Here is a 20,954-nt window from a genome sequence, read left to right as displayed (position 1 = left end):
GAGAGAGAGAGAGAGAGAGCGAGAGAGAGAGAGAGAGAGAGAGAGAGTGTCTCCGTACAGAGATATCATTTTAAGCAGGGCACTGAGGTGTCACTCAGGCCTCCTGCTCTCATGTATATAATGCATATGGGGACCAGAGAAGGACAGAGAGTTACAGTTTTTAATTCAGAAAAAAAAAATTACTGTGTTGCATTGAGCTGCACAATGGAGCCAAGAATCTACCGCTATCTACAATGTTATTAAAAAGTGTCAGTGCTCCTTAAGGAGCCATTTCCTAAATTTTGAATCATTGTTTTTGTCATTTATATACATGACATCATTGCATTTTGCTACAAAAAGAATCATAATGTTGTTTTTCACAACCATTTTCAATATCTTCTTTAACTCATCCAAATTACAGCACTGTGACTGTGTGGAGCAAACATGCTCTCTTTATAATTACCAATCATCTTACTTGAAGCAGTGATGTCGCTGGTAGTGACTTCAACGCTCCCAACTCGTTTGCCCCCCTGTCGGATGCCCCTCCGCAGAGCCTCGACCACACGATCCTCCGACAGCTCTGGGACGATCTCTTGGTCCGTCTCAGGAATGTCAAATTGAGACCAATGATACGCTAAGGTTCCTTCACTGCAGATGCAAAGATGGTGCAAAGTAGACATTATTGAATGAATCTACAACTTGATTTTTGTAGTACTTGCCCATGCATAATGTACTGTTTCAAATGTTAGGATTTGCTTTGCACAATGCTAGCTGCTAAGGTGTTTTGTATGGTATTAAGAATGATGCTATGCTAGGTCTAGATGGTTTCTTACTGACCCAAATCAAAAAAGAGCCCATTATGTATGATCCTCTGATTTGGTGTAATGGACTTTCACTCTGTTTTTATAGTCCTCCAACCCTGAGCATGAGCAGTAGTAATAGTTGAACTGGAAATTTATAATTTGTATTCTATTAGGGTCATTTTTTTAACCTAGATTCTATGAGACTTGTAATTTATCTCTATCAGCAGAACCACTAAGCATTAAACGATATATTCTTTCATTTAGAAACTATTTGATTTAGAGAGCATGCTACAAATTCAGCTTCATCTGAATCAAGGATTTGTGGTTCAGCTGTACCTGAAGGCAGTGATGACAGACTTGGTATAGTATCTGGAAAAGAAGGGATCTCTGGTGAATGTATTGTTCATCTGAAAAAGAAACAGTAGATTATTTTTTAACACAATTATAATAATATATAAAAGTTCAATGATAAGTAGTAACAATACAACTTTTAAAAGGGTGTCATATGATGCGATTTCAATTTTTACTTTCTCTTTGGAGTGTTACAAGCTCTTGGTGCATAAAGAAGATCTGCAAAGTTGCAAAGACTAAAGTCTCAAATCCAAAGAGATATTCTTTATAAAAGTTAAGAGTCAACCACGCCTACCTAAAACGGCTCGTTCTAACACGCCCCCACATGTCTACATCACGATGTGGGAAGATTTGCATAACGCCGCCCAAATGTTCAAGCAATGAAAGGCGGCGTGACTTTTATTCTCGCTGTAGTATTGTTGTAGCCGCCGATACCATGTCATAAAAGCACTGTGTTTCGTTGTGAAAGTGAAACTTTGTTTGGCCTTCCAAAAGAGGACACGACTAGAAATCAGTGGTTAAGTTGTATTTACAACACTGTTCCAGAACAGTTTAAGCCAAATATTAAGATGTTTCCTGCGCATTTTATGGAGGACTGTTTCCTGATCCTGGTAGAGTAACTACAATGCCGGCTGTTCTGACTCACAGACTAAATACGTTTTTTATATTTAAAGAATTTGCCACTGACGATTCAAACACGTGTTTTTTGGGCAGTGCAGTGTAGCACTTGTTGTTTGTAATTTCTCCGATCACAAATGCAGACATGGTTTTATGTTTACACGGTGCGATGCAACGCAACGTGTAAAAAGACAGTATAAGTCATTATAATCCGTAATTATGTCCCCACTGGATGCAACAAATGCCTCGTTTATAATGGGTTTTAATGTTTTTGTCTCATCGCTCCGGCCGGGACAAGGCATCACAGTATGGTAAGAGGCATAACATTTCCGTCACAAGTTTGAGGTATTCGGCCAATCACAACGCACTGGATAGATGGCCAATCAGAGCACACCTCGCTTTTCAGACCGATGAGATTTGTAAAAATCGACAAGTTTCAGAAAGGCGGGGCATAGAGGAGAAACAATATACAGTATGTGGAAAATAATGCGTTTTTTTAACCTTAAACCACATAAACAACTTATTGAGTTTTATTTATAGTTTGTCAATAACTAAAAAATAAAATCTAATCATTTATACAATGTTAAAGACGAATATTGATAGTCCTAAAATAGTCTGTTTTCTTTGCTGTGTTTTTAATTTCACAATAAAATATATGACATGATGTGTCTTGCAACATTCCCATAGCCTGTAATGTGACTGTCACCTAAAAAGTCAGCTTTTATTTATTGGCTTTATTGACATGATTTGAAAGAAATATACAGATTTGATAGAACAGACCCTTTGAGAATAGCCGGTAAAGCCAATAAAGTAAATCAAACAGTAATGGGCCTGCTAGAAATACACTATGCATCCCTGCCTATTGAGTCTACAGAAGTTAGTGACCATGTGCATCACAGAGAGACAGCGAGGACTAACCAAAACATACTGACTCTACCTTGTCTGAAAATAGTAACTGTCATTATTTTTTGAAAATTAATATACTACGACAGAAAACAACAACAGACTGCCACTCACTGCCATGAGGATGAAAAAATGTACATCTTTATCCATTATATAAGACACAGCCTCTTCTCTGTCGGCTACACAATCAACAATCAAGCTTGTGATATATATTGCATCCAAACAATAAGATTACATGCCCTTTTTTTGTGACCTAGGTCGAGACCTAAAGAAGGCTTAATGACATCTTTGGAGTGTAAAGACCCTTAAAAGTCTTTAAAAGCTTTAGTACAGTCATTGAAGTCTCAAAAGAAAGTCAAGGTCACCAGAACACTTACAACACCATCAGCAAAGAAAAGTCTAAGAAAAACAAAAACACTCACAATTCTTTCCAAGTCCCTCGCCGCTTGTTGGAATTCTGTACTGTCGGGATTGTCGTAAACTGGGCTGTACTCTGGTTTGAGAAGCTTAATGTGTCCGCTGTAAACCAGTGTGGATGGGCTGTGTTTAAGAATGGTGGACTCATTTTCCAATTCTTTGCTCCTGACTGAGAGAGGGATAGATGTTGTTAATTAACAACAGTAGGAACTGTACACTACCGTTCAAACGTTTGGGGTCAGCGTGTTATATACATCAATTTGTTTTTTTTTTACACTGAAGAAATAGCTGCTGAAATTTAAGCTTTGCCATCACAGATATAAATTACATTTTAAAATACAATAAAATAGAAAAGTTATGAATTGTAATATTTCACAATATTCATTTTTTATTGTATTTTTGATCAGATAAATTCAGTGTTGGTGAGAATAAGAGACCCCAAACATTTAAACAGCATTTAAACGGTGTAGGTGTGTAACCTTCATCATTTCAGAGCAAGTTAGGTATGATTGGTGAATCTTTGTACCAACGAAGAACCACACAAGAAATCCGACCACTGCAGCCACTACCAGCAGGGCGATGAAGACCCCCACGGCAATGCTCGCCCTCCGTGCTGGTGGCATCTTCCATTCATTCGTCAGGAAGGTGACATGCTCATGACGCCCGTTCCCTCTCTGAAACAGAAATGAAAAGTATTCTTCTGCGATTGTGTCCTTCAAAAGTACTGTAAACATTTAGTTTCTTTGACAAGCAAATGTTACAATAATGCACCTTCAGAATGAATCATGAAAATAAAAAAAATAAAAAAAGTCATTAACAGTAAAACATTGTAAAAATATTAAGAATTTTTTTTTAAAAGGTTAACAGTAAGTTCCCGTACTATATACAGTGGAAAATTATAAAAGATCTAACCAGACCTTTCATGTAATGTTTTTCATGTAATTGTTAATTGTACAGTTTTTAGAAGTAAAAAAAGAACAAATCAAAAACTGTAAACTGATATTGCCAGAATTCCCTGCGTGAAACCCCACATTTGAAAGTATTTTATTTAAATAATCATGTTTCTTAATAGTTTTTGTTATCAGTTATGTACATTAGGGTTTTATGTTACATTCTCTGTTGTTTAATGATTGTTTATTGCATTATTTAAGTGTTGTATGTTACCATGATGGTGTTTTGTGTTTGCGTGAATGTGCACCTTTTGTATATTAGTGTATATTTCAGCTTGTGGGAAAGCTACTTGAGATTTAATCACGATAATTTTTTTTTTTCACATCAGTCGATATCGATAATTATCATGATAAATTAAAATTTTTTATTTCTTTCAAGTTTAAAGGCAGATTTTTGCTCCTAAGTGAAAGTTGTAGAATCATGAAACAGGTTTGTGTTTCCTGACTTTGATGACGAGTATCTTCAGCGCAGTTTGCAGTGCAGGCTGCAATATTAATAATATAACTTTTTTCCTCCCTCTCTCTCTCTCTCAGAAATGCACATTTGACAGTAGCATGAGTTGACAGTAGTAGTAGCTTTAGTTAGGATGCAGATGTAAATTTATGTCTATTATCAAAAACAGTAACATCTGTAAAAAATGTAATCTCATTTTTATATGGTGAAATTCAATTATTCTGATATTCTTATCATTGGTCTTCCAGAGTAGCATACACTTAGATCATGATAACCACCATTAAAAACCACACATGTTGCATCTCAATACCATGGTAAAAATGTAACTATATGGTTTCTAGGTATTTGTATGAAAAACAGCAGTCTAAATACATTTAGTATAAAAGTACAAATGCTATAGCTTAATCACAAAAAAATACTTCTATTCCATTACTGCTTTAATACGTTTAATATGTCTACATTAATAATAATAAAATTCAATATGAACACCCCACATTTCCATAATAAATACCATGGTGCAGTTAGTGCTACTAAAGTAAATTCACGGTAAATGATGGCGATTTGTAGATTGAAAAGCCTTCTGACTTGTGTGTAACAGTGTTTCTCCTGTTTGTCAGCACTGTTTCATCTGGCTGTTTAAACTAGTTTAAATCACCAAGTTATTAGTCTACACTTCACATTGGATCTCACAGCATTGTTTAGAGGTCACGTGACAGACTTATCAGTGAGTAAAAATTATATTGAACATTTATCAAACTCTTGTGATCGTTTTATCGAGGAAAATTAAATCACAATAATTATCATTATCGTTTTATCGCCCAGCCCTACTTGTGATGAACTTTGATTATTCATGTGGCTTTCTCTTTTACCACCTGCTTTATTATGGCTGTCAGTGAGTTAAAGGTACAAAATAGATTTTTGTAGCAGTGCGAGTTGTTGAATTTACTTTTTTACCTTCAAATTTACCTTCAAGTTTTAAACTGTAAAACTTAGTTTGTTCTGTAAATGTGTTTACCGTTTTTCTGTATTTTTTACAAAATTATTCTGGCAACCAAACAGCTGCCAAAATTATCTTGTAAAAACTACAACATTTTTTTTTTTTACAGTGTGGTTTAATTTATTCATTAAATAAACAAATTAATTCACATTAATTCCATTTTCTCTGTAAATCAGCTTTAGGGCTGTCAAGCTAAAAAAAAAAAAAAAGAAGTGCATGATTAGTGTCGTTTAAAATGTCTCTTTTGTGTTCTTGCTGTGTAACTTCCACTCTACAGAACAAAAACAGTGCACTGTATATAAGAATGCTTGTTATTTGTTTCGGTTCGAGAACATGTAAGCACTAATACATTAAACATTAAATGTTAATATAAACCACCACACTTGTGAGAAAAATTTATGAAAGTAGCCCCTGGATATGCAGTATACGTGAGAATATTTAACGCAAACTAGCCACTAATGAAAACTATATTTCAGTACCACTTATTTTTATTTGATCCCACACCATTTAGGCTTTAACTTGTTGCAAATTGTGCATGAGCAGGCGTAGTATGTGGTCTACCCACCATAACCACTTCCCAAACTATACAGGAAGTGCCGGAAGATAAAGGTAAACCAAAAACAGATATACAGTTAAGCTTCTCATATGTGTGGGTACAAGTACCAACAGTACACTCTTAAAAATAAAGGTGCTTCATGATGCCATAGAAAAACCTTTTTGTCTAAATGGTTCCATAAAGAACCTTTAACATCTGAAGAAACTTTCTGTTTCACAAAAGGTTCTTTGTGGCGAAATAAGGTTCTTTAGATTACAACAACGGAAGAAAGAGATGGTTCTTTAAAGAACCTTTGACTGAATGGTTCTTCTATGGCATCGCTTGAAGAACCTTTTGAAGCGCCTTTATTTTTAAGAGTGTACTTGTAGCCACACAGTATGAATATATGAGAAATAATGTACATGCCGACAGGCACTGTTGCGCTTTGCATCAACACATGCTGAGACTGGTTTCAGTGGCCTGTAAATTGCAGCATCAAAAGTAGTTAGGCCTGTTTCTGTGACCTTAAACACACATACAGCGTCAGTTATTTGACATACTATGTCATCCAGCAGAGTATTAGATTGTTTGCATGCCTATCTTTAAAGTGCAGGTGTGTGAGTTAATTAGGAAATGTGTCTAAAAGTGATTGGATGAACATCCTGAAGATCCTTCCAGAAGGAGATATTTGCTTGCCTTTATGATTGAAGGTACATATGTTGTAGCCCAAAAGGTAAATGTGGGATACCAACTAAAATGTTGAAGGTTCAATTCTAAGTAAATCAGTCACAGAGTCAACATGAAATGGCATTCACAGCCCACTTGCCTGCAACACTGCTGAGTAAAACAGCATGATAAAGAAGAAAGCAAATGTAGGGTGGGATTTTATCCGTCGGTAATTGTTTTACACACTTAAAAATAACAGTTTCTTTATTGGAATCTATATGGTTCCATGAAAAACCTTAAACATTCATGGAACCTTTTCATTAGAACTCTATGCAGAATCCCCAAAGGATGCAAAGGTACTAAATAACAGCACTGACAGACATCGACAGTCAGGCATTTAAGGAACCAATATGCCTCTTCCCTCATTTCCTCCTTTCTTCTCAACACACTGTTGACGCCACAAAAAAGCTCTAATTTTCCATAAATCAGCCGTTACCCACCGCAGAGGTATCATACCAAAGCTAAACTGTGACTGTGGAATGAGCCAGAGCCTCAGTACACGTTTTGAACTAAAAATGCATGCTCACACAATAAGGAAAGGGTTTGCAATTAAAAAGTGGTTAGAAATCCAAGCGTCTACACCCTGGGAGAAGAGGAATCAGAAGATCATTAGGGAGATAGAATCACATTGGTATTAAATCAATTTGTCAGACTTGCAAACCCCTTTTTAAGATCTGCTCCCGTTTACAACAGCGAGTGCGATAACTCATCGCAATTAAAGCCATTCTTACTGTAAGCCGCCTGGCACCCAAGCTGCCTAAATTGGAATTTTTTAATAGCCATCATGGCATACGATTAAGAGAATCAACGGGGAACGCAAGTCACTTGCTCCTGTGGGCTTATGTTATCTGTCATCCTGATCCCAGGCTAATAACAGCATTACACGCCATGATTCTACCCATAACCCTCTGCAAAACACCATACTGAAGACATATCACTCTCAGTAAGGGCCATCAGCAAATCAGTAGTGTCTCTTTCTCACTTTTATCAGCCATGGTAGACAAATCTAATTAGAAGCCCCTCCACAGGTGTAATCTGCATAAAGCCAGTGCGTGTTCTTTCTCTGAACTGAGGATTGCTTAGAAAATGGAGCGATAACGCTGTAATTAAAGATTAGGTATGGATGAAGCTTTTTTAGTGGAACAAACAAAAGAAAATTACTTTGTGAAAGCAAAATAAAGCTTGAATGTCCAAGACTTCCCATTGCTTCTGGTTATTTTACCTGTACAAAAACAGTCCATTATGCTGTATTTGTTGTTATATTATTTTATTATTATTATAACCATAAACACACTGGATTATGTAGTGCAAATCATTTTACCATTTACTGCACTTTGTTATACTTCTCATAATTTACCTATAGCCGAATCAGACGTCTCGCACTTAGATTTTTCAAATTAAAGTGTATTTTTTGTATTTACTTTGACACGCACAAAAATGGTTGTATCATTAAACAAATCAAAGCACATATAGAGAATGTGCTTTTGAATGAATACTAGTTTTGAAAAAAAAAAAAGGACAAAATGTGACCAAATCAAATACATCAGGCGTGAGTCAGCAGTATCCTGCAGTGTGGATTTCCCACAGCAGAGGGTGTTCACAGTTCTAAGGATACATTTGTTCACTTGTTACCTCTTTTCAAGGAGTGGTGTTCTTGAACTGACACATTTGACCCATGCGTTAAACTATTTCTGCTTACTACATGGAAAATGATTGATGGCATGCATAACCAAACCTGTTCCACAAGCTTCTGAAGAAAAAAAAAAAAATGGAATGACCAAAACTGATATACTTTTTCTAAAAATGTTTTCATTATTGCTTCCTGCATATAAGACCCGATCATGGATAAGATCTAAAATTCTTCACGTTACATTTATGTTATCTCTCTCATGGCAGACACATCACAGGCTGTTGACTCAACTCATCTTTCTATTTGACTTTAATCTTGCACTGCAACATATCGGCACTGTTTGCATTTGTTCCGTTTTATTTCTGTTCCTCCGTTTCTCTAGGAACTAAAAGTTTTCCTGTATAGTCTTTGTACTTCTAGCCTCAGCTACCTGCCAAGAACATAAAATGTTAATGAATCACTATTGTGCAGCCAAACTGACAGCTGAAATAGGGGTCAGAACCTATTTATTCAAATCATAAGCAAGATTTGACATTTACACGTGTGAAGTCAACAAATTCACACTGGACCAAATCAGCATGATGAAGAAAATGTTTTCAGCTTAACTAAAGTATAGGGTGGCACCAACATTAAAATTCTGACAGATACAATGAGACAGATTTGATTTTTTATATATATATATATATATATATATATATATATATATATATATATATATGTTATGGATGATAACTAATAAACTAATAAATATGCAAAAAAGCATAGAATTAATCTGAATAAATAATAATAAAAAAGCACTCAAATCAGATATTTTAAATGCTACAAATGAATTTAGGCATCACAACATTATGTATAAAAAAATGATTATTCATATATTTTTAAAGATTACATTTAACAGTGTTATTAAATTGTTAGTGTTTTAAAGATTAACTTTGAGTGTTAGATGGCGCCAAAGGTCATCTAAGTAAAAACTGCGGAAATGAGCATGCAGTTCGAAATTGTTTGATATATATTCAATATTGACAGATAAAAAAAATTAAATAAAAACAACTGTATTTGGCAAATTTATTAGTGTCAATACATGGCTGTGTGGCAAAAATTCAAATTCACAATAAGACAGTTACACGACAAAAAGCTGTAACATCATGAATGGGGACAATAATTGGAGAGAATGCAAGAAAGCAATATTATTATATTCAAGCATTCTTCTGACGCCAGTTTGCAGTCTGTAAAACCAAGCAGTCACATTTCTGAGAGAGTCCAGCTGTCAAGTACTTCTGACATGGAGCTGGACCAGAGGCCAGTAATCACTGACTGGTCAGTCAGCTGGAAAAGACAGTTCAGGAAACTGAAGAGCCTCCAAACAACACAGGAGCAATTAAATATTAACCCTTGTGCGTCAATTAAAAAAAGTTACACATAGGTCCATAGTGGACAAAAATGTCCATGTCAAAAAACTGTCATACAAATTTTAAGCTTGGGAGCACATAGTTAAGTTTGGTCTCATTTTAAAGACGACCCATGGCAGATTATTGTTGAAGTAAAAAAAAGTTTAGGTTTATGAAAATGATTTATGAACGAAGTTTTATATAAAATATATATTTTATGAAACATGTTGAACTCTATACCTGCTAGAAAATCAAAGCCATAAATCTAAACAAGTTGTATTCCAAATTTGAGGTTGATATCTCAAAAAATTAGCTTTCAGTAAGATTTTGTTTGGGCGCAGTACCAAATTTTCCCCATTAGATACCAGCAAAACTCTGCTGGTGCACACAGTGATTTGCAGTAGAGTTTTTCTCTCTCAAATATTACAAGAACACACACTCAATTTTATTTTTTTTATGACACACATACAAACCAGACTCTGACATCCATACCAACACACCCACACAATTATAGCTGCATTATTTATCCAATTGGCTCTATAATATGCAGAAGCAGAAAACAGAAATAAAGCGAGTATTTTCTTTATAGGTCAAACCTGAAAAAATGGCACCATCTGGTAAAAAATTTAAAAAAAAATTAATTTTAAAGCCTTGCCAATATAGTGAAAGCCTATCAACAAAAATTGCATAATTTTACAGTTAAATGGCACTGCGATTAAAAATAGCAGTTTTAATGGGGACATTTTTGTCCTTAAGGTCCTGAGGGGAACAATTTTTTGTACCTACACTCTTAAAAATAAAGGTGCTTCAAGTGGTTCTTCAAGCGATGCCATAGAAGAACCCTTTTTGGTTCCACAAAGAACCATTCAGTCAAAGGTTCTTTAAAGAACCATCTCTTTCTTACCTTTTTGTAATCTGAAGAACCTTCTTTCACCACAAATAACCTTTTGTGAAACAGAAAGGTTCTTCAGATGTTAAAGGTTCTTTATGGAACCATTTAGACAAAAAGGTTCTTCTATGGCATCGTGAAGCACCTTTATTTTTAAGAGTGTAGTGCAAAACAGATTTATTAAAGGAAATGGAAGTGAAATTGTAAAATTCCAATAAAAATACACACCTGTGCCAAAATTAATGCAGTTGGCAATAAACACAGGCAAAATGAAAAAAAAAACAAAAAAAAATAGACTGACAAGGACAAAAATGTCCAAAAGGTCGCACAAGGGTTAAAGAATGAATCCCCCTAAGGCAAAACAGAATATTTTAAAGATATGTTCAGGCAATTAAAAGAGAAAGGACGGCTGAGTTATTTATGTAGTTGAAATGTTTGTACTCCATGCACAGCAGATAATTGTACTGTATTAGGAGCTTTTTTGAGACATATTATGAAACACATAGCAGAAAACTACTAGTAAATGTCGAGTTTTTGACAACTTCTGTGAAGCGTTTCAAAAAGAAACTCATCCCGGACAGGAAAAACAAACGTTTTTGTAAAATTGTCGGAATTAAAATACTATTCCACTACTTTGAGGAAATAATTGTGGACCAAAACTCAGGCCATGTAAAGAAAAACTTCCAACCGTCTCAATGTAAATGATTAATAAAGCAAGCTAACAAGAACAAGAAATGATAATAATTTATGAAACTGTTGAAAATAAACTGAAACTAACAAAAACTAAACTGGAAGTGTTGAAAAAACAGCTACATGATGTATCAAGATTTATTTGTTGAATCAAACTACTGTCTTGCAGTAATATTTGTCCATGTGAACAGCAATAATTTTATGACAAAATGAATTTCAAATGAACAGAAAGTCAGTCAATGCTGTTAATAAAGGCCCTAATCACCCACATCTATAAATGTTTCATCTTAACAGGGATGTAAGTATTGCATCCTGAACAGACTCTAAACCATCCAGACTTTAAGAGAATACATTTGTCTATACAAATTCCACTGAGACCAGCAATCATCATTCTTGAGATATCGTACCCTAAACATGGTTTTCCAGATAAGATGTTTTCAGGCCTGCAAATAATAAATACTTGAATCTGCATTTTTTTTGAATCTGCAAGAAATTTTACAAATATTCCAGACAGTCTCTCAATTAATATGAGGCCATAAAAACAGCATTCATAGTAACTATAAATATATTATTTAAAATAGTTTTAAATACTTGTCAGTCAACTCAACTAATCTACAAACAACAACTCTTTCTCCAAGACTTGTAGCATCACATAAATAATGAAACACCTTTAGGAATACCAAAATAGCTTTAGGGATTGTACAAAATAGTATTGCGCAAGACTAAGTATAAAAACGGTGTTCAGTCTTGGTGTAGCATTTCTTATAAATAAGTACTATCACAAAGGTCCCATGCAATAAAACACAAACAAAATGTCTCTCCAACTAGGTTACAAAACACACTCAACCTATAACCTCAAGTTAACAAATCTGAAACTGCAAGCAGAGAGTTTGTACTCCATGCACAGCAGATAATTGTACTGTATTAGGAGCTTTTTTGAGACATATTATGAAACACATAGCAGAAAACTACTAGTAAATGTCGAGTTTTTGACAACTTCTGTGAAGCGTTTCAAAAAGAAACTCATCCCGGACAGGAAAAACAAACGTTTTTGTAAAATTGTCGGAATTAAAATACTATTCCACTACTTTGAGGAAATAATTGTGGACCAAAACTCAGGCCATATAAAGAAAAACTTCCAACCGTCTCAATGTAAATGATTAATAAAGCAAGCTAACAAGAACAAGAAATTATAATCATTTATGAAACTGTTGAAAATAAACTGAAACTAACAAAAACTAAACTGGAAGTGTTGAAAAAACAGCTACATGATGTATCAAGATTTATTTGTTGAATCAAACTACTGTCTTGCAGTAATATTTGTCCATGTGAACAGCAATAATTTTATGACAAAATGAATTTCAAATGAACAGAAAGTCAGTCAATGCTGTTAATAAAGGCCCTAATCACCCACATCTATAAATGTTTCATCTTAACAGGGATGTAAGTATTGCATCCTGAACAGACTCTAAACCATCCAGACTTTAAGAGAATACATTTGTCTATACAAATTCCACTGAGACCAGCAATCATCATTCTTGAGATATCGTACCCTAAACATGGTTTTCCAGATAAGATGTTTTCAGGCCTGCAAATAATAAATACTTGAATCTGCATTTTTTTTGAATCTGCAAGAAATTTTACAAATATTCCAGACAGTCTCTCAATTAATATGAGGCCATAAAAACAGCATTCATAGTAACTATAAATATATTATTTAAAATAGTTTTAAATACTTGTCAGTCAACTCAACTAATCTACAAACAACAACTCTTTCTCCAAGACTTGTAGCATCACATAAATAATGAAACACCTTTAGGAATACCAAAATAGCTTTAGGGATTGTACAAAATAGTATTGCGCAAGACTAAGTATAAAAACGGTGTTCAGTCTTGGTGTAGCATTTCTTATAAATAAGTACTATCACAAAGGTCCCATGCAATAAAACACAAACAAAATGTCTCTCCAACTAGGTTACAAAACACACTCAACCTATAACCTCAAGTTAACAAATCTGAAACTGCAAGCAGAGAGACGATAAATCGGTGCTGAATGAGAAGAGAGCGCAATGAAACGGTCACACTGGATCGACTGAGATGATACAGAATGTAAGAACTGGTCCATCTGGCAACATGGACCACAGGTTATTTGGGTTCCCAAACATCTTTATACCATAAGTCTGTCAATAATAGGCCTAACAGAGGTTGTTGTTGTTGTTGAAATAACAAAATTATTTATTGTTTGTTTAATTGTATATATTAAACTGAGCCAACAATGACAAAAAATTATCTCCATACGCACCATAAATGTCCATACTACATTGAATTGTGATTTATTCCATATCCTCTGAAGACAAGCAATAGTTATGTGTAATAAACAGTAGAAAAATGTAATTCACTGCAATTTCTCCTCTTTTTTTGTAGGCCTCATTTCCTTCACGTTTTCATAAAATTAAAAAAATGATGCATTAATGTAGAGGAAAAGGAATGAATTTTGAAGGTTATGGAGGAGGGAAGATTTCCATTAAATAATAACAACCTTTTTCATTTTTGGGTACTGCAAATAAATCTAAAGACTAATTATTTTATATAGTAAATATATTTGAATATTACATATATTGCATGAAATTTTGTGAACTTTCAGGAATGCAATAGCTTTTAGATAATCTTAAAGCTAATACATGAACTAAGCTACAAAATTACAACTTTTTCACAGGGTCAGTAAGTATTCAACATTTGCCACATAATAGAAAAATCCTCTTACACCACAAAGCCTGAAACTTTCAGTGAACCATATTTTAGCTTAAAGCTATTTATGCTTCTATAATGCTGAAATCTAGCCCAAGTGTGAATTCATGTCTGAACATCACCTAAAACCACAGATTTCAGCCTGCGTAGCAAAAATAGAGGAAATGCCATCCATCCTGCAATACATTTATATTCTTTTCATTTGTTTTTATCAGAAAGGATCAGATAGTCACATGTATAGACAGCGGCTGTGAATAGCTGAGAATGTACCAAACAACACAGTCTACCTCATTATCATCAGTCTACATCACAGCAAAGAAACATATTAAATTTAACTTAAATGAATGGCATTGATGATTGGTCAACAAAGAAAGAATAATCTTTCAAAAGAAAAAAATCTGCTGTATTAATCTAAGATGCTGAACAGAAAGCAGACAAGACTCAAAGTTTGTCCAACAGCTGCATCGCAAACAACTGCATTTCTAAAGATTAAATACCGATCTTTAAGGTATGGTTCATAAATGGGCTCCTGCACCTGCAAAATACACTGAAATCCAATGACAACGGTAAAATACCACACATCGTTTCTTTTAAAAAGCATTTTCTAAGAAAGAATCTCAGTAATTTTGTTCTTGCCTATAAAGTACGGGAGTAAGACATGGTGTTTATTCTTACTTTTGAAAAACATTTTATGAAAAAGGCATGCAATTATTAAATTAAAAAAAGATAATTTTTTAATTTAAAAAAACCTACCGTTACTGAAATAAGCTTGTCTGGAGGAGCCTGAAAACAGGACAAACTGCATTCGTTGTGCTCCGTGAGTATTCAAGGATTCTGGCTATCAAGTTGAAACAGGCCCAAGGAACAGAATAAACTGCAAAATACCTAGAATTCTAGTTGTGTTTAGCAGGAAACGGAGCCCATCTGTACACATTACCTCCCCCTAATGCAGTAATGGTCTTACTCATGCCTGATCATGTATGGGTACATCTGTCTAAAATTCTAGTCAACATATTTTGGTAGCTGGTTGACATGGTTAAACTATACAAAAAGCCAATGCATCAAGTGAGAGAAATGATTACTTAGGCTACTAACCAACCTATTTATAGGACACACACATCCTTTATGTCTTTACTTAACTAGAGAAGGCAAGAACCTCAAGGGAAATGACTGGCTTTAAGAAACTAGTGTTATTTGGGATTTAAAAATAGGTGACATAAATGACATCTCACAGTAATCTAGATCACATAAAAAGTGATCCAGAACGAGACATGAATAATGTGGATTATATGATATAATGTTTCAAAACTGGGTGCATCACTCTGTTTTTGCTCCCACAAGCATTGTGTTGCTGTATTTTGTCATCACAGATAAACAACAACTAAAACATGCAAACTGTGGATGTGACTCAGACCTCAACACTGCACCTTAACTGAGGACAGAGGCCATAAAAAGCCAAGCCCAAAGCCGGTGTGTCTTCATTAACAACATTATGACAAGAATTGACACTTTACCACAACCACACAGAGAGAGAGAGAGACAACATTACACTAACGCTGTGCCACTAAATGGATCTCAAATACTTAATTTCCCTACTGGGGATGTATCTGTTAGGATTGTCTTTACTGCTAATTAACTGGAAGAGCATAATGCAAGGATAATGCAAGCAACACCATAGTCAAGGGATTGATTTCCAAGTAACACAAAAAAATACAGCCTGAATGCTAAATACCAGTGTCAGGGATTCACCCAATTAAACCTGCAGTATCATATTTGATAGTCTTCTAAATTATCAAAACTTTGCTAAAAAAAACTGTTGTATTTGTCTACTACAGCCTTCTGTCGTCTGATTGATAACTTATACTTTTTTTATTAAGTAAATGCCTTTTAGTATAATTCTAAAAAGTCTGGACACCGTCAGGTCATAGTACACACATCTTTTTTTGCTGTGAAATTTTTAATGATTGCTATAACGTAAACATAGGAATAACTTTTATATTTTTGGTAATATTTTACGACGGACATTTACTAGACTGAAGCAACTTTTTACTTAATTATCCAAACATGTTGTTCAAATCTAAGTCTAGTATACCTCATTCTTTTGAGAAATTATTATTTGTTCATCTCTCAATCGTAATTGTATTACGTTGCATTGTATGTTTTGACCCCACAATAAAACTACAGAGCTTTGATAATAAAACTAAGCATTTAAATATAATTTTACCAAGACATATTATTGGGACCAATAGAGTGACAACTGATATTTACATGATTTTAATTTAAGTAGTCTGCTATGCTGTTCTCACTGATTTACATAAGCTATCAACATTTCATCTGACTTTTTTGCCATATAAATGACAGCAACTGCACCAAATTTCATAATTTTGCTATTGGGCCTCTGTTCAAATTGAGGTATTTTGCCATCCTCCATATTCACAATGTTATTAATTATTATTTTATGTAGGCCTATCACTGTAAAAAATGACCGTGAATTTAACGGTAAAAGACTGTAAAAATGCTACAGTAAAAACCTGTTAAATGGTTAACGGTAAATTCCCCTACTATATACGGTGAATTAATTTTACGGTAGTATACCGTTTTTGGAAGTGAAAAGGACTGTATAATTTACAGTGAATAACCGTAAATTGACATTCCCAGAATTCCCTGCATTACATTTCAAATTTGATGTTTTTTTGTTGAAATAACTATGTTTCTTCTTAGTTTTTCTCTTATCAGTTTTGTATATTAGGGTTGTGTTACACCTAATGTTGTTTATTGAATGTTTATTGCATTATTTCAGTTTCATGCGTGTTACCATGATGGTGTTTGTGTGAATGACACTGTGCAACTTCTATATATGTTATTTAATAGCTGCTTGTGATGGGCTTTGGGTCATCGTGTGACTTTCTCATCACCATCAGCATTTGGTGGTTATCAGTGTATTACAAAGGTACAAAACAGATTTCAGTACTTCAATAGGTTGGTATATTAACATAATATCAGTTTATGATATTACGGTATTTAACTGTAAATTTAAGTTAAAACCGTAAAACCTAAAACGTTGCTACCGTATTTGCTACGGTAAAATTCCGGCAACTACAGCTGCCGGTTTTTTACCGTAAATTTTAAGGATTTTATTTTTAATTTTTTACAATAACACAATGTTATTTATATTCAATTATGTACTACATGAACCATAAAAGACTGATGCATTATATATGACAGAAATATAACAAACATATGCAAACTTAAAAAAGAAATGTCTAGGGAAAAAAAGTTATTTCATATGTCAGGGTTTACAGGGTTAATACAGTATCTGACTTACGTCTACCTGGTTTACCCAAGAAGCACTTGTTTGAAGGTTAATACGGTCTGTTTCATTAAAACTGACACTAAATTAAACGCTAAAGTTGCGTTTCTGGACCTTTCACTGACAAGGACGTCGGAGTTAGGAAATCTTCGTACGTGAAAGTTTTCAATGAACCAATCATTCTCGTTCACCTCTTGAACTGAACTAGTTCATGATTAAAGTCTCTCTCTACTTTTGAGGCTTAACGATGGAAAGGACCACCTGTCGAATCTTTTTGGTGAATTTCTTCAAACGAGTCACTGGGATGAATCAAAAGCCCCAGCACTAGGCTAAGAACAGATAATAGCCTATAGAGCGCGAGACTCGAACAGGTGTCAATGCGGAGGAAAAAAAAATACATTAATAAAAAAAATAAGAATAATTTAAAAAGATGGGCTACTGGGATGCAACATCACAAATCATCTCTTTGATATTGGTTTAAATTCACATAGCCTTTTCAAGTTGTGTGGTCAATTTTTAACACGAATCTAGCCTATACGTGAGGTCAGGTTAAATGTATCCGAAGTTGACAGCATAGCTGGGGAAATACGCCATTTCAATTAAAGTGCAGATCATTTTTTGTTTAAAAAAAACCAAGACACTTACATGTTCATACACGGCAGCACTCATGTTATTTCAGGAAACTAGTTTCGCTACCAAACAGAAGAAGAGCGCACGCCTGAAGCTCCGAGCAGTCAATCCGGGCGCTGCTTTTTTTAAGGCAGTTTGGATGAAACAGTCCTATTGAAAAGTTCTCGACGGGCCGTTCAGAGTTTCACGGAGAAGCCTAAATCCCGCGGCGTTCTCTCATCTCTCTCACCTGAGGGCTCAGAATGACGCTGTAGTTTCAGTGGGCATGACCAGGTAAAACGACTTCCGTCACCAAACGCAAAGGCGTTTACAAACAGAGCTCCCTGTCACAGGGGTCTAGCACAGGGCTGTCCAAACTCGGTCCTGGAGGGTAGGGATGGGCATATCGATCCTAAGTATCGATATATCGATACTGTCCTGCAGAGTTTAGCTCCAACTTGCCTCCAACACACCTGCCTGCTGGAAGTTTCTATGGCTGTGTTCGAAATCGCCCCCTATACCCTCATTAACTATTCCCTACATTAGGTCACTAATTCAGTTCACTAGTGAATGGAAACGAGTAGTGAATTCGGACACTGAGTGCACCGGAAGGAATGCCGCTTTTGCATAGTTTGTGCCTGCTGTTTATTAATCATTTGAAACAAGCAGCTCCAGTAAGATTAAAGGATTTATCTTGAACTCTGTCACGGAAATTATGTAGGCTATAAACCCTAATCAAACAATAGAATAATCAATTTACAATGAATGTATACGCTTGTCGTACATTATGCTGTAGTACGCCATGGATGAGCGCTTTGTAAAAATGAGCGGATTGATTATTCAGCTGCGGGCGCCATCTTCTGGCGAGATGCGGGAATTCATTCGGCGCGTGACTCTCACGGTGCATTATGGCATTATCTAGCCGTTGAGCGTGCACCTTTTTGCAGTGCATTGTGGGATTGAATGAGTGCACTCGAGAACGTCCACTATGCCCCTTGTCCAAATACCCACACTCGTGGTCTTTGCACTTGACCACTTGACTACTTATATGATGCATTTCCTGTATTTGTCCCAAGTGTTCAAGTGAGGATGAAGACCACAAGTGTGTGTCAAACTTTTCATTACCTGACGAGACACACTAGTGTTGTAAAAATGCAAGTGTTCACATAGCTTTATTTTAATTTTAAATGCTTTGCATTTTAAAATCAACTTACATTTTAAAATGAAATACGTCTGTTCAGTAGTCCCTATAACACGACATAATTTAATTTGTGGTGCTTCTAATTAAGTGATAAAAAGCAGTTGCAAATGTTGTACAAAATAAATATCACCACTACTCATCTTTGCACCAATAAAACGTAAAAACAGTGTTTTTCTACCAAATTATATGTAATAGCTTATTATTATATCAACACTATAAGTGTGTCCCATCAGGTAATGAAAAGTTCGACACACACTTGAGGTCTTCACATCCACTTGAAGACTTCGGCCAAATACAGGAAATTCGTCATTTAAGTAATCAAGTGGTCAAGTGCAAAGACTGCAAGTGTGGGTATTTGGACAAAGCCATGGTTTCGGACGCCATTAAAAATGGCTGTTCCCTCAAATAGTGCCCTATTTAAGGGTATAGGGGGCGATTTCGGACACAGCCTATGCCTAGTAAGAGCTTGATTAGCTGGTTCAGGTGTGTTTAATTAGGGTTGGAGCTAAACTCTGCAGGACACCGGCCCTCCAGGACCGAGTTTGGACACCCCTGGTATATTTTGTATATTGGTTTCAGAAACCTTGTTCAGAATTGTTCGTAAATTCTTAACTCCAGACCAATATTTTTATATTGCAGTTAGTTAAACAAGTGAACAAAGGCTTTCAGGCAAGAGGTGTAATAAATACCTGAAAGGTTTTTGTGTCATATAAATAGCGGGAAAGTTGTCAAATTTGTTTAAATGCTAATGTATGTTTTATATATATATATAATTAAAAAAAAAAATTTCATGACATGTTTCATGAATCGTGTTGATTTTACAGTTACAATCAACAGGTAGGCTATAAAGGCCCCCAAATTGTCTCAACATGCCCCGTGTCAAAATCTTTTTCTAGGGCAGTAATATTATAAATGCATTCATCCATCAGACTCTTATTAAAATTACAATCAAAAGTTAGTCTCATTAGCTTTCTAGGTTATACAGCCATAAAATCTGTTTAATCAGTTTAATATAGCATTCTTGAGACGTGGGACAAAACAGGTCCAGCAAGGGTAACTGCTATTAGCTTTAAAAAAATAAAACTATTTTCAATATAAATTATATTATTCAATATGTATTTAACACAATTATCACCTTCGATTTAATGTTCTCATTATTATACTAAATCTGTGTTTCTTAATGTCCTCTCACTACGTCTAAAACAGTGTGTCCACAGAGAAGGGTTCAATCATTCATATGCAATAAAATGGATACAAATGTTTTTTTAATGATGAGAAAGAGCTTGTTATATCAAAAGCAACACTTAATATTATCTCCTATCAAAGCAAGGTTGTTTTTTTAATGACACATGCATGTTTTATACGATTTTAAAGTTGCGTCCCCACTTTTTGTCAACACCGTCAGACATTCAATAAAATGTAATCAAATCAGGGAATATCAGGGGCTGCTGTCACTCTAAAGCAACCCCTTGCCACAGTTCACCTGTCTCAGTGTCAGACAGGCTCTGCTAAGTTTTAGGTGTAGAATATTTTAAATCCTAATGTTAATATTTCCTGTGTCACAGCCATGATATGTCAACACCATCTTCCAATTTCTGAGGAAATTATTTGAAATATTTGGATCATTTTATTCTCCTGAAGCAGGTTCCATTAGCATCTAGCATCAACAGAAACAAAATAAAATGCTACTACATGAACTCCATTGGTTTTGCGAAAGAAATGCCAAATTTGTCAACCCCGTCAGATGTCACCACCAT

General features: G+C 34.9%; 1 protein-coding gene across 2 annotated transcripts in view; it reads right to left on the bottom strand.

Annotated features, from left to right (window-relative positions):
• The window catches only part of LOC107582215 (suppressor of tumorigenicity 14 protein homolog), a 36,834-nt gene extending 18,448 nt beyond the window's left edge, over window positions 1-18,386 (bottom strand). The window contains exons 1-5 of one of the 2 annotated variants that reach the window (XM_016267961.1): window positions 18,033-18,386; window positions 3,598-3,745; window positions 3,077-3,240; window positions 1,119-1,189; window positions 455-627 (exon numbers count right to left, since the gene is read on the bottom strand). In XM_016267961.1, the coding sequence (XP_016123447.1) occupies window positions 455-627; window positions 1,119-1,189; window positions 3,077-3,240; window positions 3,598-3,745; window positions 18,033-18,056 (580 nt within the window). In that variant the 5' untranslated portion in view covers window positions 18,057-18,386. Of the gene's footprint in view, window positions 1-454; window positions 628-1,118; window positions 1,190-3,076; window positions 3,241-3,597; window positions 3,746-14,830; window positions 14,911-18,032 lie in introns of those variants that run through there. The other variant, XM_016267962.1, reaches the window with a different exon arrangement.
• Between the last annotated feature and the right edge of the window lie 2,568 nt (window positions 18,387-20,954).

The sequence above is a fragment of the Sinocyclocheilus grahami genome, unplaced genomic scaffold, assembly GCF_001515645.1.
Source record: "Sinocyclocheilus grahami isolate Dianchi unplaced genomic scaffold, SAMN03320097.WGS_v1.1 scaffold42.1, whole genome shotgun sequence".
Classification (NCBI taxonomy): Eukaryota; Metazoa; Chordata; class Actinopteri; order Cypriniformes; family Cyprinidae; genus Sinocyclocheilus; species Sinocyclocheilus grahami.
The sequence above is the reverse complement of the archived record's forward strand: the minus strand, read 5'-3'. Positions and strand labels throughout refer to the sequence as shown.